General features: G+C 42.7%; 1 protein-coding gene across 2 annotated transcripts in view; it reads left to right on the plus strand.

Moving 5' to 3' along the window:
- The window catches only part of RASGRP2 (RAS guanyl releasing protein 2), a 139,613-nt gene that overhangs the window by 35,363 nt on the left and 79,885 nt on the right, over window positions 1-24,365 (plus strand). For both annotated transcript variants that reach the window (XM_053719988.1, XM_053719989.1), the window contains 3 exons: window positions 6,861-6,963; window positions 7,226-7,276; window positions 22,337-22,468. In XM_053719988.1, the coding sequence (XP_053575963.1) occupies window positions 6,861-6,963; window positions 7,226-7,276; window positions 22,337-22,468 (286 nt within the window). The remainder of the gene's footprint in view (window positions 1-6,860; window positions 6,964-7,225; window positions 7,277-22,336; window positions 22,469-24,365) is intronic.

Raw genomic sequence — 24,365 nt, forward strand, 5'->3', positions numbered from 1 at the left:
TTGTGCACAGAATAAGACTCCTCAACGTCTTCCTGTGGGTCTTCTTCAACCTATTGCTAATGGTGAGCGTCCTTGGACACATCTTTCCATGGACTTCATTGTCGAGCTCCCTGTTTCCAATGGCAATACTGTTATCCTTATGGTGGTTGACCGTTTTTCTAAAATGTCACATTGCATTCCCTCGAAGAAGTTGCCTACCGCTCAGGAGCTTGCTTCATTTTTTTCCCCGGGAGGTCTTCCATTTACATAGGTTACCCAAGGAGATAGTGTCGGACCGGGGTAACCAGTTTGTCTCCAGATTTTGGCGTTCCTTTTGTGCTCAAATGGGGATCCAGCTTTCCTTCTCCTCGGCATATCACCCTCAATCAAATGGGGCTGCGAAACGGTCTAATCAAGCTCTGGAACAGTTCCTCCATTGCTATGTCTCAGATCACCACAATAATTGGTCTGAACTGTTACCTTGGGCAGAGTTTGCTCGTAATAGTGCTATTAATGTTTCCTCCAAGTTATCCCTGTTCATGGCGAATTATGGGTTTCAACCATCCTTGTTGCCCGATTCATTCATGTCTCAGGGTATTCTGGCTTTGGAGGAGCATCTCCGGCAACTCCGTTCCACGTGGGTGCAGATTCAGGATTGCCTTCATCGTTCTATTTAGCACCAAAAGTTCCAGGCCGATCATAGGCGTCTGCCCGCGCCTTCCTACCAGGTTGGTGAGAGAGTTTGGCTGTCCTCCCGCAACTTGAACCTTCGTGTGCCTTCCAATAAACTGGCTCCCCATTATGTTAGTCCTTTTCGAATACTCCGACGGGTCAATCCTGTGGCCTACGCTCTTGACCTTCCTCCTGTAATGCGCATCTCTAATGTTTTTCATGTCTCCCTCTTGAAACCATTGGTTTGTAATCGGCTTACCACTGTGTTGTCCCTGTCCTATCTTTGTTGACAACTATGAGGAGTATGAGGTCAGCAGCATTATTGACTCTCGTATGTCCAGTGGCCGCGTACAGTATTTGGTTCACTGGAGGGGCTACGGTCCGGAGGAGCGTTCATGGGTACCCTCCTCTGATGTTCATGCTCCCACCCTCCTCCGTGCCTTCCATTTCCTGCACTTTCTTTTATGGCCAGACTGGTGTTCATCATCAGTGTGAGACAGGATATAGTCTCAGAATTGTGATGTCATCACTTTTTATTTAAAGGGCCTCTGTTCAGTATGCTTTGCCCTTGCATTGTCTCAGACCTGTTTGTGAGAGCTCCTGTGTATTACCTGGCTGTCTTATGTCCCTCCTGGTTCCTGTTCTCTGGCTTGTTCCTGACTCTGCTGTTCTCCTTGTTCCTGATTCCGGATCATCTGACATTTCACTTTGGCTCCTGACTCGACTCGTCTGACTATTTGCTTTGAATCCAGACTCGACTCTTCTGACTACCAGCTCTGGTTTTGATTCCTGGCTTATTATTTGTTTTGTGGACTTTTTATTATTTTTTTGGTGGCATGGATTATTCAGTGAGTGGAAGCTCACAACTGTTGTCTATCTGCCATCCACTTGGACAACTGGGAAGCAGTTTTCTGAGAAGACAGACATTTCATCCTGGGGAGTGGGCTCTCTATCTGGAGGTGTTCTCCAGGTTAACCCTCAAAAGGGGGGTGCCGGAGTTGGAGCTGATGGCGTCTCAGCAGAAAGCCAAGCTTCCAAGGTACGGTTCAAGATCAAGAGATCTTTAGGCCACTCTGATAGATGCTCTGGCGGTTCCTTGGGATTTCGGTCTAGCATACCTGTTTCCTCCGTTTGCCCTCCTTCCACGAGTTATTGCTCGTATCAAACAAGAGATAGCATCTGTAATTCTAATAGCTCCTACATGGTCTCACAGGATCTGGTATGCAGACCTAGTGAAGATGTCTTCTTGGCCACCTTGGAGGTTGTCCTTGGAGGACCTTCTAACTCAGGGTTCATTCCTCCATCCAAATCTCATTCCTCTGAAGCTGACTGCTTGGAGATTGAACGCTCACAGACCATGATCCAGGCTCACAAGCCTGTTATTAAAATTTTTTACCATAATGTATGGCGTAAATACCTTTATTGGTGTGAATGTAAGGGCTACTCTTGGAGTAGGGTCAGAATTCCTAGAACTTTGTCTTTTCTCCAGGATGGTCTGGAGAAAGGGTTGTCAGTCAGCTCTCTGAAAGTTCAGATTTATGCATTATCATTTTTTTTTGCACAAGCGTCTAGTGGATGTGTCAGATGTTCAATCTTTTTGTCAGGCCCTGGTCAGAATCAGCCTGTGTTTAAGTCAGTTGCTCCTCCTTGGAGCCTTAATCTTGTTCTTAAAAAATTTGCAGCAGGCCCCGTTTGAGCCAAGCATTCCATAGATATTAAGTTGCTATCTTGGAAGGTTTTGTTTCTTATTGCTATCTCTTCTGCTCTGAGAGTTTCGGAACTCTCGGCTTTGCATTGTGATTCGCCTTACCTTATCTTTCATGCGGATAAGGTGGTTCTTCTTACTAAATTGTGGTTTCTTCCTAAAATGGTTTCGGATAGAAATATTAATCAGGAAATTGTTGTTCCTTCTCTCTTTCCCAATCCTTTTTTTCATAAAGACTTGAATGTTGTGCGTGCTCTTAAATTCTACCTACAGGCGACTAAGGATTTTCGCCAGTCTTCTGTCCTGTTTGTTTGTTTCTCAGGAAAGCGTAAGGGTAAGAAAGCCACTTCTACTTCTCTTTCCCTCTGGTTGAGAAGTATAATTTGTTTTGCTTACGAGACTGCTGGACAGCAGCCTCCTGAGAGAATTACAGCTCATTCCACTAGGGCTGTCTCCTCTTCTTGGGCTTTCATAGATGAAGCTTCTGTGGAATAGCTTTGCAAGGCTGTAACTTGGTCCACTCTGCAACTTTTTCCAAATTTTCCAAATGTTATACTTTTACCTCGGCTGAGGCCTCTTTTGGGAGAAAGTTTCTTGAAGCAGTGGTGCCTTCTCTTTAGGTCTGCCTGTCTTGTTCTCCCTCCCTGTTCATTCTGTGTCCTCTAGCTTGGGTATTGGTTCCTACTAGTAATTAAATGATGTTGTGGACTCTCCATATCTTAGGAAAGAAAACAAAATGTATGCATACCTGATAATTTTCTTTCTTTCCGGATATGGAGAGTCCATGACCCCACCCTTTATTAAGACAGTTATTTTTTACTAAACGTCAGGCACCTCTACACCTTTGTGTTATTCTTTTTACATTTCCCTTCGGTCAAATGACTGCGGATTATGGGTAGGGGAGTGACACTTAACAGCTTTGCTGTGGTGCTCTTTGCCTCCTCCTGCTGGCCAGGAGTGATATTCCCAACAGTAATTGAATGACGTCGTGGACTCTCCATATACGGAAAGAAAGAAATTTATCAGGTAAGCATACATTTTTTTTTCATTTCTTTCATGATTCAGATAGAACATGCAATTTTTAGCAACTTTCTAATTTACTCCTATTATCAATTTTTCTTTGTTATCTTGCTATCTTTATTTAAAAAGCAGGAATGTAATCCTTAGGAGCTGGCCCATTTGTGCTTTAGAACCCGGATTACGCTTGCTTATTGGTTGGCTGAATGTAGACACCAATAAGCAAGTGCTATCCAGGGTACTCAACCTAAAATGGTCGGAGCCTAAGCTTTACATTCCTGCTTTTAGATAAAGATAGCAAGAGAACAAAGAAAAATTGATAATAGGAGTAAACTAGAAAGTTGCTTAAAATTGATGCTCTATCTGAATCATGAAAGAAAAAAATTGGGTTTAGTGTCTCTTTAATGTGGTTTTCATTCCATACATTCTTGTGACTTTACTGTTAAGTTTTATTGAAAGTGAGAACCTTAACCTTATCTGTAAATTTACACCTAACTGCCTAGCCCTGCTTATCACCCTAAGCCTAACCCTTGCCTAGACACTACCTTAAAGGGATATGAAACCCAAAAAATGTTCTTTTATGATTCAGACAGAGCTTCTGTCATCTAATTTGCTTTGTTATCTTGCTATCTTTTATTGAAAAGAATACTTAGGTATGCTCAAGTGCTAGCTGCTGATTGGTGGCTGCACATATCTGCCTCTGATCATTATCTTACATGATGTGTTCAGTTAGATAACAGTAGTGCATTACTGCTCCTTCAACAAAGGAAAACAAGATAACTAAGCACATTTTATTATAGAAGTACAATGGAAAATTGTTTAGAAGAATTCTATGCTCTATCTGAATCATAAAGAAAAAAAGATTTGAGTTTCATGTCTTTTAATAATAATCGGCTAGATTACGAGTTTGGCATTAGCCTTAAAAAGCAGCATTAAGGGGTCCTAACGCTGCTTTTTAACACCCGCTGGTATTACGAGTTTGGCAGATACAGGTGTACCACTCACTTTTCTTCCGCGACTTTTCCATACCGCAAATCCCCTTACGTCAGTTGCATATCCTATGTTTTGAATGGGATTTTCCTAACGCTGGTATTACAAGTCAAGGAAGAAGTGAGCGGTACAGCCTCTACCTCCAAGACTCCTACCGCATATAAAAGTCAGTAGTTAAGAGTTTTATGGGCTAACGCCGGAACATAAAGCTCTTAACTACAGTGCTACAAAGTACACTAACACCCATAAACTACCTATTAACCCCTAAACCGAGGCCCCCCAACAACGCAAACACTATAATAAAATTATTTAACCCCCTAATCTGCCAACCGGACATCGACGCCACCTACATTATACCTATGAACCCCTAATCTGCTGCCCCTAACATCGCTGACACCTACATTATAGTTATTAACCCGTAATCTGCTGCCTCCAATGTTGCCGCCACCTACCTACAATTATTAACCCCTAATCTGCCGTCCCTAACATTGCCGCCGCCTACCTACATTTATTAACCCCAAATCTGCCACCCCCAACGTCGCCGCTACTATATTAAATGTATTAACCCCTAAACCTAAGAACTTCAATCCGATTGGCTGATTAAATCAACCAATCGGATTTTTCCTACCTTAATTCCGATTGGCTGATAGAATCCTATCAGCCAATCGTAATTCGAGGGACGCCATCTTGGATGACGTCATTTAAAGGACCAGCCATTCGTCAGGTAGTCGTCTGCCTAGAAGGATGTTCCGCGACGGAGATCTTCAAGATGGAGCCGTTCCTCGTCGGATGGATGAAGATAGAAGATGCCGCTTGGATGAAGATGTCTGCCGGTCCGGATGTCCTCTTCTGCCCGGATAGGATGAAGACTTCTGCCGGTCCGGATGTCCTCTTCTGGCCCATCGGATGAAGACTTCAGCCCGGCTGGATGAAAACGGCTCAAAGTAGGGTGATCTTCAATGGGGTAGTGTTAGTTTATTTTTAAGGGGGGATCGGATGGGTTTTAGAGTAGGGGTGTGTGGGTGGTGGGTTGTAATGTTGGGGGGGGATTGTATTTCTTTTTTTTTACAGGTAAAAGAGCTGATTACTTTGGGGAAATGCCCCGCAAAAAGCCCTTTTAAAGGCTGGTAAAAGAGCTGATTACTTTGGGGCAATGCCCCCAAAAGGCCCTTTTAAGGGCTATTTGTAATTTAGTGTAGGGTAGGGAATTTTATTATCTTGGGGGGCTTTTTTATTTTATTAGGGGGATTAGATTAGGTGTAATTAGTTTAAAATATTGTAATTTCTTTTTTTCTGCAATTTAGTGTTTTTTTCCGTAATTTTGTTTATTTAATTTAATTGAATTTAATTGTAGGTAGTTTAGGTAATTAATTTAATTATAGAGTAGTGTTAGGTGTAATTGTAACTTAGGTTAGGGTTTATTTTACAGGTACTTTTGTATTTATTTTAGCTAGGTAGTTATTAAATAGTTAATAACTATTGTACCTAGTTAAAATAAATACAAAGTTGCCTGTAAAATAAAAATAAATCCTAAAATAGCTACAATGTAACTATTAGTTATATTGTAGATATATTAGGGTTTATTTTATAGGTAAGTATTTAGTTTTAAATAGGAATAATTTATTTAATTATAGTAATTTTATTTAGATTTATTAAAAATAGATTTAGGTTAGGGGGGTGTTAGGTTTAGGGTTAATAGGTGGCGGCGACGTTGGGGGCGGCAGATTAGGGGTTAATAAATATAATGTAGGTGTCGGCGATATTGGGTGCAGCAGATTAGGGGTTTATAATTATAATGTATGTGGCGGCGGTGTCCGGAGAGGCAGATTAGAGGTTAATAATATAATGCAGGTGTCGACTATGTCGGGGGGCGGCAGATTAGGGGTTAATAAGTGTAAGGTTAAGGGTGTTTAAACTCGGGGTTCATGTTAGGGTGTTAGGTGTAGACTTAGAAAGTATTTTCCCATAGGAATCAATGGGGCTGTGTTAGAAGCTGGACGCTGCTTTTTTGCAGGTGTTTTTTTTCAGCCGTCTTAGCCCCCATTGTTTCCTATGGGGAGATTGTGCACAAGCACGTTTTAGCCAGCTTACCGCTACCGTAATCAACGCTAGTATTACAGGGAGAAGTGGCGCTAAATTTGCTCAACGCTCACTTTTCTGAGGCTAACGCAGCCATTCAGAAAACTTGTAATACCAGCGTTGTTTAAAGTGAGTGCTGGAAAAAAAGGCTTGTTAGCAACGCAAGTTTTTACTGACAAGACTCGTAATCTAGCCGAAAATTTGCCCAGTTGTTGATATTGAAGACCAGCTACCATTGGATCATTTTACAACAATGTTCAGCCATATTTTACAAACAACTTAGTCTTTCAATTAAAAGTTGGGTTTGAGATTTTGTTTGGTTTTAATTGCTTCACTGAGATATTTATGTATGGTAATTCAGACAAATTGATTGGATAAAACACCCGAGTACCATCTTTCTTCTCTCTTTCTTGGTCAGATTCAGATGGAAAACTTGGAGATCCTGAGCTGGTCAAGATGTTTCTGATGATGCACCCATGGTATATACCATCTGGAGACCTTGCCAAGAAGCTCTCAAGTCTATATCCTTTATACCATTTTCATATGTCTCTATCTAGAACATGTTCCTCCTCTTACTATTCCCATTTTTTATCTTCTTTAGATTTGCACACAATCTGTTCTCTCCATGTTTATGACTTACATGTTTCTTCAAATAGGGATTGCCTGCTCCTATACAACGCAGTCTATGTGATCTCATTTTCATAATAAATTACTTTTATGTCACCTTGAATATATGTGTTATCTCAAGACAGTCCATATGCTTTTTCCCTGACAATCTCTTACTTCAGAAGCTGGTGACAATTTGGAACGCGAGAAGATCTGTCATCTTGTGAAGTAAAGTAGCTGTTCTCTCACCTAACATCTATCTAAGAACCTTTATGAGACTGCCATATCTCATACTATGTTATTTTGTTCAAATTATTCATTTCTACAGCCTTTCCAGCTTCTCTATCCTCACCAATCTCTCCAGCTTCAACAGTTCCTATCTTATTCTATGTAACTGATTCACTAAACCTCTCTCCAGCCTCTCCAGCTTCACCAGTTCCTATGTTATTCTAAGTAACTGATTAACTAAACCTCTCTCCAGCCTCTCCAGCTTCACCAGTTCCTATGTTATTCTATGTAACTGATTCACTAACGCTCCCTCCAGCCCCTCCAGCTTCACCAGTTCCTATGTTATTCTATGTAACTGATTCACTAACGCTCCCTCCAGCCCCTCCAGCTTCACCAGTTCCTATGTTATTCTATGTAACTGATTCACTAAAGCTCCCTCCAGCCCCTCCAGCTTCACCAGGTCCTATGTTATTCTCTGTAACTGATTCACTAAAGCTCCTCTCCAACCTCTCCAGCTTCACCAGTTCCTATGTTATTCTATGTAACTGATTCACTAAAGCTCCCTCCAGTCTCTCCAGCTTCACCAGTTCCTATCATATTATATGTAACTGATTCACTAAAGCTATCTCCAGCCTCTCCAGCTTCACCAGGTCCTATGTTATTCTATGTACCTGATTCACTAAAGCTCCCTCCAGCCTCTCCAGCTTCAGTGAATCAATTACATAGAATAACATAGGAACTGCTGTAGTTGGCAAAGCTGGAGGGAGCTTTAGTGAATTAGTTACATAGAATAACATAGGAACTGGTGGAGCTAGAGAGGCAGAAGGGAGCTTTAGTGAATCAGTTACATAGAATAACATAGGAACTGGTGAAGCTGGAGAGGCTGGAGAGAGCTTTAGTGAATCAGTTACATAGAATAACATAGGAACTGGTGAAGCTGGAGAGGCTGGAGGGAGCTTTAGTGAATCAGTTACTTAGAACAGCATAGGAACTGGTGAAGCTGGAGAGGTAGGAGGGAGCTTCAGTGAATCAGTTACATAAAAAACATAGGAACTGGTAAGCTGGAAAGGCTGGAGGGAGCTTTAGTGAATCAGTTACATAGAATAACATAGGAACTGGTGAAGATGGAGAGGCTGGAGAGAGCTTTAGTGAATCAGTTACATAGAATAACATAGGAACTGGTGAAGCTGGAGAGGCAGAAGGGAGCTTTAGTGAATCAGTTACATAGAATAACATAGAAACTGGTGAAGCTGGAGAGGCTGTAGAGAGCTATAGTAAATCAGTTACATAGAATAACATAGGAAAGGGTGAAGCTGGAGAGGCTGGAGGGAGCTTTAGGTAATCAGTTACATAGAATAACATAGGAACTGGTGGAGCTGTAGAGGCTGGAGGGAGGTTTAGTGAATCAGTTACATAGAATAACATAGGAACATAAGATGGAGAGGCTGGAGGGAGCTTTAGGTAATCAGTTACATAGAATAACATAGGGACTGGTGAAGCTGGAGAGGCTGGAGGGATCTTTAGTGAATCGGTTACATAGAATAACATAGGAACTAGTGAAGCTGGAGAGACTGGAGGGAGCTTTGGTGAATCCGTTACATAGAATAACATAGGAACTGGTGAAACTGGAGAGGCTGGAGTGAGGTTTAGTGAATCAGTTACATAGAATAACTTAGGAACTGGTGAAGAAGGAGAGGCTGGAGGGAGCTTTAGTGAATCAGTTACATAGAATAACATAGGAACTGGTGAAGCTGGAGAGGCTGGAGGGAGCTTTAGTGAATCAGTTACATAGAATAACATAGGAACTTGTGGAGCTGGGGAGGCTGGGGGGAGCTTTAGTGAATCAGTTACATAGAATAACATAGGAACTGCTGAAGCTGAAGGGGCTAGAGGGAGCTTTAGTGAATCAGTTACAAAGAATAAAATAGGAACTGGTGTAGTTGGCAAAGCTGGAGGGAGCTTTAGTGAATTAGTTACATAGAATAACATAGGAACTGGTGGAGCTAGAGAGGCAGAAGGGAGTTTTAGTGAATCAGTTACATAGAATAACATAGGAACTGGTGAAGCTGGAGAGGCTGGAGAGAGCTTTAGTGAATCAGTTACATAGAATAACATAGGAACTGGTGAAGCTGGAGAGGCTGGAGGGAGCTTTAGTGAATCAGTTACTTAGAATAGCATAGGAACTGGTGAAGCTGGAGAGGTAGGAGGGAGCTTCAGTGAATCAGTTACATAAAAAACATAGGAACTGGTAAGCTGGAAAGGCTGGAGGGAGCTTTAGTGAATCAGTTACATAGAATAACATAGGAACTGGTGAAGATGGAGAGGCTGGAGAGAGCTTTAGTGAATCAGTTACATAGAATAACATAGGAACTGGTGAAGCTGGAGAGGCAGAAGGGAGCTTTAGTGAATCAGTTACATAGAATAACATAGAAACTGGTGAAGCTGGAGAGGCTGTAGAGAGCTATAGTAAATCAGTTACATAGAATAACATAGGAAAGGGTGAAGCTGGAGAGGCTGGAGGGAGCTTTAGGTAATCAGTTACATAGAATAACATAGGAACTGGTGGAGCTGTAGAGGCTGGAGGGAGGTTTAGTGAATCAGTTACATAGAATAACATAGGAACATAAGATGGAGAGGCTGGAGGGAGCTTTAGGTAATCAGTTACATAGAATAACATAGGAACTGGTGAAACTGGAGAGGCTGGACGGAGGTTTAGTGAATCGGTTACATAGAATAACATAGGGACTGGTGAAGCTGGAGAGGCTGGAGGGATCTTTAGTGAATCGGTTACATAGAATAACATAGGAACTAGTAAAGCTGGAGAGACTGGAGGGAGCTTTGGTGAATCCGTTACATAGAATAACATAGGAACTGGTGAAACTGGAGAGGCTGGAGTGAGGTTTAGTGAATCAGTTACATAGAATAACTTAGGAACTGGTGAAGAAGGAGAGGCTGGAGGGAGCTTTAGTGAATCAGTTACATAGAATAACATAGGAACTGGTGAAGCTGGAGAGGCTGGAGGGAGCTTTAGTGAATCAGTTACATAGAATAACATAGGAACTGGTGGAGCGGGGGAGGCTGGGGGGAGCTTTAGTGAATCAGTTACATAGAATAACATAGGAACTGCTGAAGCTGAAGGGGCTAGAGGGAGCTTTAGTGAATCAGTTACAAAGAATAAAATAGGAACTGGTGAAGCCGGAGAGGCTGGAGGGAGCTTTAGTGAATCAGTAACATAGAATAACATTGGAACTGGTGAAGCTGGAGAGGCTGGAGGGAGCTTTAGTGAATCAGTTACATAGAATAACATAGGAACTGGTGAAGCTGGAGAGGCTGGAGGGAGCTTTAGTGAATCAGTAACATAGAATAACATAGGAACTGGTGAATCTTGAGAGGCTGGAGGGAGCTTTAGTGAATCAGTTACATAGAATAACATAGGGACTGGTGAAGCTGGAGAGGCTGGAGGGAGCTTTAGTGAATCGGTTACATAGAATAACATAGGAACTGGTGAAGCTGGAGAGACTGGAGGGAGCTTTGGTGAATCCGTTACATAGAATAACATAGGAACTGGTGAAACTGGAGAGGCTGGAGGGAGGTTTAGTGAATCAGTTACATAGAATAACATAGGAACTGGTGAAGCAGGAGAGGCTGGAGGGAGCTTTAGTGAATCAGTTACATAGAATAACATAGGAACTGGTGAAGCTGGAGAGGCTGGAGGGAGCTTTAGTGAATCAGTTACATAGAATAACATAGGAACTGGTGGAGCTGGGGAGGCTGGGGGGAGCTTTAGTGAATCAGTTACATAGAATAACATAGGAACTGGTGAAGCTGGAGAGGCTGGATATAGCTTTAGTGAATCAGTTACATAGAATAACATAGGAACTGGTGAAGCCAGAGAGGCTGGAGGGAGCTTTAGTGAATCAGTTACATAGAATAACATTGGAACTGGTGAAGCTGGAGAGGCTGGAGGGAGGTTTAGTGAATCAGTTACATAGAATAACATAGGAACTGGTAAAGCTGGAGAGGCTGGAGGGAGTTTTAGTGAATCAGTTACATAGAATATAATAACATAGGAACTGGTAAAGCTGGAGGGAGCTTTAGTGATTCAGTTACATAGAATAACTTAGGAACTGGTGAAGCTGGAGAGGCTGGAGGGATCTTTAGTGAATCAGTTACAGAATAACATAGGAACTGGTGAAGCTGGAGAGGTTGGAGAGAGCTTTAGTTAATCAGTTATATAGAATAACATAGGAACTGGTGAAGCGGGAGAGGCTGGAGGGAGCTTTAGTGAATCAGTTAAACAGAATAACATAGGAACTGGTGGAGCTGGAGAGGCTGGAGGGAGCTTTAGTGAATCATGTACATAGAATAACATAGGAACTGTTGGAGCTGGAGAGGCTAGAGGGAGCTTTAGTGAATCAGTTACATAGAATAACATAGGAACTGGGGAAGCTGGAGAGGCTGGAGGGAGCTTTAGTGAATCAGTTACATAGAATAACATAGGAAGTGGTGAAGCGGGAGAGGCTGGAGGGAGCTTTAGTGAATCAGTTACATAGAATAACATAGGACCTAGTGAAGCTGGAGAGGCTGGAGGGAGCTTTAGTGAATCAGTTACACATAATAACATAGGAACAAGTGAAGCTGGAGAGGCTGGAGGAGGCTTAAGTGAATCAGATACATAAAGTAACAGTAACTGTTGAAGCTGGAGAGGTTGGAGGGAGCTTTAGTGAATCAATTACATAGAATAACATAGGAACATAAGATGGAGAGGCTGGAGGGAGGTTTAGTGAATCAGTTACATAGAATAACATAGGAACTGGTGGAGCTGTAGAGGCTGGAGGGAGGTTTAGTGAATCAGTTACATAGAATAACATAGGAACATAAGATGGAGAGGCTGGAGGGAGGTTTAGTGAATCAGTTACATAGAATAACATAGGAACTGGTGGAGCTGTAGAGGCTGGAGGGAGCTTTAGTGAATCAGTTACATAGAATAACGGGAACTGGTGAAGCTGGAGAGGCTGAAGGGAGCTTTAGTGAATCAGTTACATAGAATAACATAGGAACTGGTGAAGCTGGAGAGGCTGAGGGAGGTTTAGTGAATCAGTTACATAGAATAACATAGGAACTGGTGAAGCCGGAGAGGCTGGAGAGAGATTTAGTGAATCAGTTACATAGAATAACTGGAACTGGTGAAGCTGGAGAGGCTGGAGGGAGCTTTAGTGAATCAGTTACATAGAATAACATAGGAACTGGTGAAGCTGGAGAGGCTGAGGGAGCTTTAGTGAATCAGTTACATAGAATAACATAGGAACTGGTGAAGCTGGAGAGGCTGGAGGGAGCTTTAGTGAATCAGTTACATAGAATAACATAGGAACTGGTGAAGCTGGAGAGGCTGAGGGAGCTTTAGTGAATCAGTTATATAGAATAACATAGGAACTGGTGAAGCTGGAGAGGCTGGAGGGAGCTTTAGTGAATCAGTTACATAGAATAACATAGGAACTGGTGAAGCTGGAGAGGCTGGAGGGAGCTTTAGTGAATCAGTTACATAGAATAACATAGGAACTGGTGAAGCTGGAGAGGCTGGAGGGAGCTTTAGTGAATCAGTTACATAGAATAACATAGGAACTGGTGAAGCTGGAGAGGCTGGAGGGATCTTTAGTGAATCAATTACATAAAATAACATAGGAACTGGTGAAGCTGGAGAGGCTGGAGAGAGCTTTAGTGAATCAGTTATATAGAATAACATAGGAACTGGTGAAGCTGGAGAGGCTGGAGGGAGCTTTAGTGAATCAGTTACATAGAATAACATAGGAACTGGTGAAGCTGGAGAGGCTGGAGAGAGCTTTATTGAATCAGTTACATAGAATAACAAAGGAGCTGGTGAAGCTGGAGAGGCTGGAGGGAGCTTTAGTGAATCAGTTACATAGAATAACATAGGAACTGGTGAAGCTCGAGAGGCTGGAGGGAGCTTTAGTGAATCAGTTACACAGAATAACATAGGAGCTGGTGAAGCTGGAGAGGCTGGAGGGAGCTTTAGTGAATCAGTTACACAGAATAACATTGGAGCTGGTGAAGCTGGAGAGGCTGGAGGGAGCTTTAGTGAATCAGTTACATAGAATAACATAGGAATTGGTGAAGATGGAGAGGCTTGAGGGAGCTTTAGTGAATCAGTTACATAGAATAACATAGGAACTGGTGACCCTGGAGAGGCTGGAGGGAGCTTTAGTGAATCAGTTACATAGAATACCATAGGAACTGGTAAAGCTGGAGAGGCTGGAGAGAGCTTTAGTGAATCAGTTACATAGAATAACATAGGAACTGGTGAAGCTGGAGGGGCTGGAGGGAGCTTTAGTGAATCAGTTACATAGAACAACATAGGAACTGGTGAAGCTGGAGAGGCTGGAGGGAGTTTTAGTGAATCAGTTACATAGAATAACATAGGAACTGGTGAAGCTGGAGAGGCTGGAGGGAGCTTTAGTGAATCTGTTACATAGAATAACATAGGAACTGGTGAAGCAGGAGAGGCTGGAGGGAGCTTTAGTGAATCAGTTACATAGAATAACATAGGAACTGGTGAAGCAGGAGAGGCTGGAGGGAGCTTTAGTGAATCAGTTACATAGAATAACATAGGAACTGGTGAAGCAGGAGAGGCTGGAGGGAGCTTTAGTGAATCAGTTACATAGAATAAAATAGGAACTGGTGAAGCCGGAGAGGCTGGAGGGAGCTTTAGTGAATCAGTAACATAGAATAACATAGGAACTGGTGAAGCTGGAGAGGCTGGAGAGAGCTTTAGTGAATCAGTTACATAGAATAACACAGGAACTGGTGAAGCTGGAGAGGCTGGAAGGAGCTTTAGTGAATCAGTTACATAGAATAACATAGGAACTGGTGAAGCTGGAGAGGCTGAGGGGAGCTTTAGTGAATTAGTTACATAGAATAACATAGGAACTGGTGAAGCTGGAGAGGCTGGAGGGAGCTTTAGTGAATCAGTTACATAGAATAACATAGGAACTGGTGAAGCTGGAGAGGCTGGAGAGAGCTTTAGTGAATCAGTTACATAGAATAACATAAGAACTGGTGAAGCTGGAGAGGCTGGAGGGAGCTTTAGTGAATCAGTTACATAAAATAACATAGGAACTGGTGAAGCTGGAGAGGCTGGAGGGAGCTTTAGTGAATCTGTTACATATAATAACATAGGAACTGGTGAAGCTGGAGAGGCTGGAGAGAGGTTTAGTGAATCAGTTACATAGAATAACATAGGAACTGGTGAAGCTGTAGAGGCTGGAGGGAGCTTTAGTGAATCAGTTACATAGAATAACATAGGAACTGGTGAAGCTGGAGAGGCTGGAGGGAGCTTTAGTGAATCAGTTACATAGAATAACATAGGAACTGGTGAAGCTGTCGAGGCTGGAGGGAGCTTTAGTGAATCAGTTACATAGAATAACATAGGAACTGGTGAAGCTGGAGAGGCTGGAGGGAGCTTTAGTGAATCAGTTACATAGAATAACATAGAAATAGGTGAAGCTGTAGAGGCTGGAGGGAGCTTTAGTGAATCAGTTACATAGAATAACATAGGAACTGGTGAAGCTGGAGAGTCTGGAGGGAGCTTTAGTGAATCAGTTACATAGAATAAGATAGGAACTAGTGAAGCTGGAGAGGTTGGAGGGAGCTTTAGTGAATCAGTTACATAGAATAACATAGGAACTGGTGAAGCTGGAGAAGCTGGAGAGAGCTTTAGTGAATCAGTTACATAGAATAACATAGGAACTGGTGAAGCTGGAGAGGCTGGAGAGAGCTTTAGTGAATCAGTTACATAGAATAACATAGGAACTGGTGAAGCTGGAGAGGCTGGAGGGAGATTTAGTGAATCAGTTACATAGAATAACATAGGAACTGGTGAAGCTGGAGAGGCTGGAGAGAGCTTTAGTGAATCAGTTACATAGAATAACATAGGAACTGGTGAAGCTGGAGAGGCTGGAGGGAGCTTTAGTGAATCAGTTATATAGAATAAAATAGGAAGTGGTGAAGCGGGAGAGGCTGGAGGGAGCTTTAGTGAATCAGTTACATAGAATAAAATAGGAAGTGGTGAAGCTGGGGAGGTTGGAGGGAGCTTTAGTGAATCAGTTACATAGAATAACATAGGATCTGGTGAAGCTGGAGAGGCTGGAGGGAGCTTTAGTGAATCAGTTACATAGAATAACATAGGAACTGGTGAAGCTGGAGAGGCTGGAGGAAGCTTTAGTGAATCAGATACATAAACTAACAGGAACTGTTGAAGCTGGAGAGGTTGGAGGGAGCTTTAGTGAATCAGTTATATAGAATAACATAAGAACATAAGATGGAGAGGCTGGAGGGAGGTTTAGTGAATCAGTTACATAGAATAACATAGGAACTGGTGAAGCGGGAGAGGCTGGAGGGAGCTTTAGAGAATCAGTTACATAGAATAACATAGGAACTGGTGAAGCTGGAGAGGCTGGAGGGAGGTTTAGTGAATCAGTTACATAGAATAACATAGGAACTGGTGACTCAGGAGAAGCTGGAGGGAGCTTTAGTGCATCAGTTACATAAAATAACATTGGAACTTGTGAAGCTGGAGAGGCTGGAGGGAGGTTTAGTGAATCAGTTACATAGAATAACATAGGGACTGGTGAAGCTGGAGAGGCTGGAGGGAGCTTTAGTTAATCAGTTACATAGAATAACATAGGAACTGCTGAAGCTGGAGAGGCTGGAGGGAGCTTTAGTGAATCAGTTACATAGAATAACATAGGAACTGGTGAAGCTGGAGAGGCTGGAGGGAGCTTTAGTGAATCAGTTACATAGAATAACATAGGAACTGGTGAAGCTGGAGAGGCTGGAGGGAGCTTTAGTGAATCAGTTACATAGAATTACATAGGAACTGGTGAAGCTGGAGAGGCTGGAGGGAGCTTTAGTGAATCAGGTACATAGAATAACATAGGAACTGATGAAGCTGGAGAGGCTGAAGGGAGCTTTAGTGAATCAGTTACATAGAATAACATAGGAACTGGTGAAGCTGAAGAGGCTGGAGGGAGCTTTAGTGAATCTGTTACATAGAATAACATAGGAACTGGTGAAGCAGGAGAGGCTGGAGGGAGCTTTAGTGAATCAGTTACACAGAATAACATAGGAACAGGTGAAGCTGGATAGGCTGGAGGTAGTTTTAGTGAATCAGTTACATAGAATAACATAGGAACTGGTGAAGCTGGAGAGGCTGGAGGGAGCTTTAGTGAATCAGTTACATAGAATAACAGGAACTGGTGAAGCTGGAGAGGCTGGAGGGAGCTTTAGTGAATCATTTAAATAGAATAACATAGGAACTGATGAAGCTGGAGAGGCTAGGGGGAGCTTTAGTGAATCAGTTACATAGAATAACATAGGAACTGGTGAAGCTGGAGAGGCTGAGGGAGGTTTTGTGAATCAGTTACATAGAATAACATAGGAACTGGTGAAGCCGGAGAGGCTGGAGAGAGCTTTAGTGAATCAGTTACATAGAATAGCATAGGAACTGGTGAAGCTGGAGAGGCTGGAGGGAGCTTTAGTGAATCAGTTACATAGAATAACATAGGAACTGGTGAAGCTGGAGAGGCTGGAGGGAGCTTTAGTGAATCAGTTACATAGAATAACATAGGAACTGGTGAAGCTGGAGAGGCTGGAGAGAGCTTTAGTGAATCAGTTACATAGAATAACATAGGAACTGGTGAAGCTGGAGAGGCTGGAGGGAGCTTTAGTGAATCAGTTACATAGAATAACAGGAACTGGTGAAGCTGGAGAGGCTGGAGGGAGCTTTAGTGAATCAGTTAAATAAAATAACATAGGAACTGATGAAGCTGGAGAGGCTAGGGGGAGCTTTAGTGAATCAGTTACATAGAATAACATAGAAACTGGTGAAGCTGGAGAGGCTGGAGGGAGCTTTAGTGAATCAGTTACATAGAATAACTGGAACTGGTGAAGCTGGAGAGGCTGGAGGGAGCTTTAGTGAATCAGTTACATAGAATAACATAGGAACTGGTGAAGCTGGAGAGGCTGGAGGGAGCTTTAGTGAATCAGTTACATAGAATAACATAGGAACTGGTGAAGCTGGAGAGGCTGGAGGGAGCTTTAGTGAATCAGTTACATAGAATAACATAGGAACTGGTGAAGCTGGATAGGCTGGAGAGAGCTTTAGTGAATCAGTTACATAGAATAACATAGGAACTGGTGAAGCCAGAGAGGCTGGAGGGAGCTTTAGTGAATCAGTTACATAGAATAACATAGAAACTGGTGAAGCTGGAGAGGCTGGAGGGAGCTTTAGTGAATCAGTTACATAGAATAACATAGAAACTGGTGAAGCCAGAGAGTCTGGAGGGAGCCTTAGTGAATCAGTTACATAGAATAACATAGGAACTGGTGAAGCCAGAGAGGCTGGAGGGAGCTTTAGTTAATTAGTTACATAGAATAACATAGGAACTGGTGACGCTGGAGAGGCTGGAGGGAGCTTTAGTGAATCAGTTACATAGAATAACATAGAAACTGGTGAAGCCAGAGAGGCTGGAGGGAGCTTTAGTGAATCAGTTACATAGAATAACATAGAAACTGGTGAAGCCAGAGAGGCTGGAGGGAGCTTTAGTGAATCAGTTACATAGAATAACATAGGAACTGGTGAAGCTGGAGAGGCTGGAGGGAGCTTTAGTTAATCAGTTACATAGAATAACATAGGAACTGGTTAAGCTGGAGAGGCTGAGGGGAGCTTTAGTGAATCAGTTACTTAGAATAACATAGGAACTGGTGAAGCTGGAGAGGCTGGAGGGAGCTTTAGTGAATCAGTTACATAGAATAACATAGAAACTGGTGAAGCCAGAGAGGCTGGAGGGAGCTTTAGTGAATCAGTTACTTAGAATAACATAGGAACTGGTGAAGCTGGAGAGGCTGGAGTGAGCTTTAGTGAATCAGTTACATAGAATAACGTAGGAACTGGTGAAGCTGGAGAGGCTGGAGGGAGCTTTAGTGAATCAGTTACATAGAATAACATAGGAACTGGTGAAGCTGAAGAGGCTGGAGGGAGCTTTAGTGAATCAGTTACATAGAATAACATAGGAACTGGTGAAGCTGGAGAGGCTGGAGGGAGCTTTAGTGAATCAGTTACATAGAATAACATAGGAACTGGGGAAGCTGCAGAGGCTGGAGAGAGCTTTAGTGAATCAGTTACATAGAATAACATAGGGACTGGTGAAGCTGGAGAGGCTGGAGGGAGCTTTAGTGAATCAGTTACATAGAATAACATAGGAACTGGTGAAGCTGAAGAGGCAGGAGGGAGCTTTAGTGAATCAGTTACATAGAATAACATAGGAACTGGTGAAGCTGGAGAGGCTGGAGGGAGCTTTAGTGAATCAGTTACATAGAATAAGATAGGAACTGGTAAAGCTGGAGAGGCTGGAGAGAGCTTTAGTGAATCAGTTACATAGAATAACATAGGAACTGGTGAAGCTGGAGAGGCTGGAGGGAGCTTTAGTGAATCAGTTACATAGAATAACATAGGAACTGGTGAAGCTGGAGAGGCTGGAGGGAGCTTTAGTGAATCAGTTACATAGAATAACATAGGAACTGGTGAAGCTGGAGAGGCTGGAGGGAGCTTTAGTGAATCAGTTACATAGAATAACACAGGGACTGGTGAAGCTGGAGAGGCTGGAGAGAGCTTTAGTGAATCAGTTGCATAGAATAACATAGGAACTGGTGAAGCTGGAGAGGCTGGAGAGAGCTTTAGTGAATCAGTTACATAGAATAACATATGATCTGGTGAAGCTATGGAGGCTGGAGGGAGCTTTAGTGAATCAGTTACATAGAATAACATAGGAACTGGTGAAGCTGGAGAGGCTGGAGGGAGTTTAGTGAATCAGTTACATAGAATAACATAGGAACTGGTGAAGCCGGAGAGGCTGGAGGGAGCTTTAGTGAATCAGTTACATAGAATAACGTAGGAACTGGTGAAGCTGGAGAGGCTGGAGGGAGCTTTAGTGAATCAGTTACATAGAATAACGTAGGAACTGGTGAAGCCGGAGAGGCTGGAGGGAGCTTTAGTGAATCAGTTACTTAGAATAACATAGGAACTGGTGAAGCTGGAGAGGCTGGAGGGAGCTTTAGTGAATCAGTTACATAGAATAACGTAGGAACTGGTGAAGCTGGAGAGGCTGGAGGGAGCTTTAGTGAATCAGTTACATAGAATAACATAGGAACTGGTGAAGCTGAAGAGGCTGGAGGGAGCTTTAGTGAATCAGTTACATAGAATAACATAGGAACTGGTGAAGCTGGAGAGGCTGGAGGGAGCTTTAGTGAATCAGTTACATAGAATAACATAGGAACTGGGGAAGCTGCAGAGGCTGGAGAGAGCTTTAGTGAATCAGTTACATAGAATAACATAGGAACTGGTGAAGCTGGAGAGGCTGGAGGGAGCTTTAGTGAATCAGTTACATAGAATAACATAGGAACTGGTGAAGCTGAAGAGGCAGGAGGGAGCTTTAGTGAATCAGTTACATAGAATAACATAGGAACTGGTGAAGCTGGAGAGGCTGGAGGGAGCTTTAGTGAATCAGTTACATAGAATAAGATAGGAACTGGTAAAGCTGGAGAGGCTGGAGAGAGCTTTAGTGAATCAGTTACATAGAATAACATAGGAACTGGTGAAGCTGGAGAGGCTGGAGGGAGCTTTAGTGAATCAGTTACATAGAATAAGATAGGAACTGGTAAAGCTGGAGAGGCTGGAGGGAGCTTTAGTGAATCAGTTACATAGAATAACATAGGATCTGGTGAAGCTGGAGAGGCTGGAGGGAGCTTTAGTGAATCAGTTACATAGAATAACATAGGATCTGGTGAAGCTGGAGAGGCTGGAGGGAGCTTTAGTGAATCAGTTACATAGAATAACATAGGATCTGGTGAAGCTGGAGAGGCTGGAGGGAGCTTTAGTGAATCAGGTACATAGAATAACATAGGATCTGGTGAAGCTGGAGAGGCTGGAGGGCGCTTTAGTGAATCAGTTACATAGAATAACAGGAACTGGTGAAGCTGGAGAGGCTGGAGGGAGCTTTAGTGAATCAGTTACATAGAATAACAGGAACTGGTGAAGCTGGAGAGGCTGGAGGGAGCTTTAGTGAATCAGTTACATAGAATAACATAGGAACTGGTGAAGCTGGAGTGGCTGGAGGGAGGTTTAGTGAATCAGTTACATAGAATAACATAGGAACTGGTAAAGCTGGAGAGGCTGGAGGGAGCTTTAGTGAATCAGTTACATAGAATAACATAGGGACTGGTGAAGCTGGAGAGGCTGGAGGGAGCTTTAGTGAATCAGTTACATAGAATAACATAGGAACTGGTGAAGCTGGAGAGGCTGGAGGGAGCTTTACTGAATCAGTTACATAGAATAACATAGGAACTGGTGAAGCTGGTGAGGCTGGAGGGAGCTTTAGTGAATCAGTTACATAGAATAACATAGGAACTGGTGAAGCTGGAGAGGCTGGAGGGAGCTTTCGTGAATCAGTTACATAGAATAACATAGGAACTGGTGAAGTTATAGAGGCTGGAGAGAGCTTTAGTGAATCAGTTACATAGAATAACAGGAACTGGTGAAGCTGGAGAGGCTGGAGGGAGCTTTAGTGAATCAGTTACATAGAATAACAGGAACTGGTGAAGCTGGAGAGGCTGGAGGGAGCTTTAGTGAATCAGTTACATAGAATAACATAGGAACTGGTGAAGCTGGAGTGGCTGGAGGGAGGTTTAGTGAATCAGTTACATAGAATAACATAGGAACTGGTGAAGCTGGAGTGGCTGGAGGGAGGTTTAGTGAATCAGTTACATAGAATAACATAGGAACTGGTAAAGCTGGAGAGGCTGGAGGGAGCTTTAGTGAATCAGTTACATAGAATAACATAGGGACTGGTGAAGCTGGAGAGGCTGGATTGAGCTTTAGTGAATCAGTTACATAGAATAACATAGGAACTGGTGAAGCTGGAGAGGCTGGAGGGAGCTTTACTGAATCAGTTACATAGAATAACATAGGAACTGGTGAAGCTGGTGAGGCTGGAGGGAGCTTTAGTGAATCAGTTACATAGAATAACATAGGAACTGGTGAAGCTGGAGAGGCTGGAGGGAGCTTTAGTGAATCAGTTACATAGAATAACATAGGAACTGGTGAGGCTGGAGGGAGCTTTAGTGAATCAGTTACATAGAATAACATAGGAACTGGTGAAGCTGGAGAGGCTGGAGGGAGCTTTCGTGAATCAGTTACATAGAATAACATAGGAACTGGTGAAGTTATAGAGGCTGGAGAGAGCTTTAGTGAATCAGTTACATAGAATAACAAAGGAACTGGTGAAGCTGGAGAGGCTGGACGGATGTTTAGTGAATCAGTTACATAGAATAACATAGGAACTGGTGAAGCTGGAGTGGCTGGAGGGAGCTTTAGTGAATCAGTTACATAGAATAACATAGGAACTGGTGAAGCTGGAGAGGCTGGGGGGATCTTTAGTGAATCAGTTACATAGAATAACATAGGAACTGGTGAAGCTGGAGAGGCTGGGGGGATCTTTAGTGAATCAGTTACATAGAATAACATAGGAACTGGTGAAGCTGGAGAGGCTGGAGGGAGCTTTAGTTAATCAGTTACATAGAATAACATAGGAACTGGTAAAGCTGGAGAGGTTGGAGGGAGCTTTAGTGAATCAGTTAGGTAAAATAACATAGGAACTGGTGAAGCTGTAGAGGCTGGAGGGAGCTTTAGTGAATCAGTTACATAGAATAACATAGGAACTGGTGAAGCTGGAGAGGCTGGAGGGAGCTTTAGTGAATCAGTTACATAGAATAACATAGGATCTGGTGAAGCTGGAGAGTCTGGAGGGAGCTTTAGTGAATCAGTTACATAGAATAACATAGGGACTGGTGAATTTGTAGAAGTTGATGAGGCCTTTCAATATAATTTTTTCCTTGTATTTAATTAATTAGCCCTTATTCATTGTATTAGTTCGTCTGATCTGTATTTTATAAATTGTCTCCTTGTAATTTGCATATTTATTTGTTTAGATTTTGGATTTCCGAGTACCCCGCTGAGTTTGATTTGAATCCGGAACTTGGGGAGCAAATCCGTGGCCTGAAGAGAAGCCTAGAAAACACCGGAAACAGAAGAGAGAGCAGTTTGATAGACATCGAGAGTGTGTATGTAGGGAATAAAACGCGGGAGACAGACGGGGGGAGACGCAGTGTAGAGCAGGACTTATACAGCATTATAATTGCTTTAGCTTTATCTGCTCACTGTTCAGTCAAGTAAAGTGAAATTATATCAAATAATTGAGTTACACATAAATGTTTTCTGGATTTTTATTGCAATCCCTCAGAATTCCTGTGCGAGCGGCCTCTTAAACTGAGCGTTCACAAAGCTGTAACAGAAAGGTTTTTGAGCAGCCATGTTATGTCACTAGAAACAAATTGTTGTTGGATTAAGAGGACAGTCTAGTAATCAAAATTAATCTTCATGATTCAGATAGGGCAGCAATTTTAAACAACTTTCCAATTTACTTTTATCATCAAATTTGCTGTGTTTCTTAGCAAGACAGCAATAGTTCATGTGTGTCATATAGATAACATTGTGCTCACTCCAGTGGAGTTATTTATGAGCCAGCACTGATTGGCTAAATGCAATTCTGTCAAAAGAACTGAAATAAAGGGCAGTCTGCAGAGGCTTAGATACAAGGTAATCACAGAGGTAAAACTGAAATAAGGAGGCTGTCTGCAGAGGCTTAGATACAGGGTAATCACAGAGGTAAAACTGAGATAAGGGGCAGTCTGCAGAGGCTTAGATACAAGGTAATCACAGTGGTAAAACTGAAATAAGGGTGCTGTCTGCAGAGGCTTAGATACAGGGTAATCACAGAGGTAAAAGTGAGATAAGGGGGCAGTCTGCAGAGGCTTAGATACAGGGTAATCACAGAGGTAAAACTGAGATAAGGGGCAGTCTGCAGAGACTTAGATACAAGGTAATCACATAGGTAATACTGAGATAAGGGGCAGTCTGCAGAGGCTTAGATACAAGGTAATCAAAGAGGTAAAACTGAAATAAGGAGGCTGTCTGCAGAGGCTTAGATACAGGGTAATCACAGAGGTAAAACTGAGATAAGGGGCAGTCTGCAGAGGCTTAGATACAAGGTAATAACAGTGGTAAAACTGAAATAAGGGGGCTGTCTGCAGAGGCTTAGATACAGGATAATCACAGAGGTAAAAGTGAGATAAGGGGACAGTGTGCAGAGTCTTAGATACAAGGTAATTACAGAGGTAAAACTGAGATTAGGGGGCAGTCTGCAGAGGCTTAGATACAAGGTAATCACAGAGGTAAAACTGAGATAAGGGAGCAGGTAATCACAGAGGTAAAACTGAGATAAGGGCGCAGTCTTTAGAGGCTTAGATACAAGGTAATCACAGAGGTAAAACTGAGATAAGGGAGCAGTCTTTAGAGGCTTAGATACAGGGTAATCACAGAGGTAAAACTAAAATGAAGGGCAGTCTGCAGAGGCTTAGATACAAGGTAATCACAGATGTAAAACTGAGATAAGGGGGCAGTCTGCAGAGGCTTAGATGCAAGGTAATCACAGAGGTAAAACTGAGATAAGGAGGCAGTCTGCAGAGGCTTAGATACAAGGTAATCACAGATGTAAAACTGAGATAAGGGGGCAGTCTGCAGAGGCTTAGATACAAGGTAATCACAGAGGTAAAACTGAGATAAGTGGGCAGTCTGCAGAGGCTTAGATACAAGGTAATCACAGAGGTAAAACTGAGATAAGGGGGCAGTCTGCAGAGGCTTAGATACAAGGTAATCACAGAGGTAAAACTGAGATAAGGGAGCAGGTAATCACAGAGGTCAAACTGAGATAAGGGAGCAGTCTTTAGAGGCTTAGATACAGGGTAATCACAGAGGTAAAACTAAAATGAATGGCAGTCTGCAGAGGCTTAGATACAAGGTAATCACAGAGGTAAAACTGAAATAAGGGAGCAGTCTGCAGAGGCTTAGATACAAGGTCATCACAGAAGTAAAACTGAGATAAGGAGCAGTCTGCAGAGT

This window comes from Bombina bombina, chromosome 7 (assembly GCF_027579735.1).
Source record: "Bombina bombina isolate aBomBom1 chromosome 7, aBomBom1.pri, whole genome shotgun sequence".
In the NCBI taxonomy this organism is placed as follows: Eukaryota; Metazoa; Chordata; class Amphibia; order Anura; family Bombinatoridae; genus Bombina; species Bombina bombina.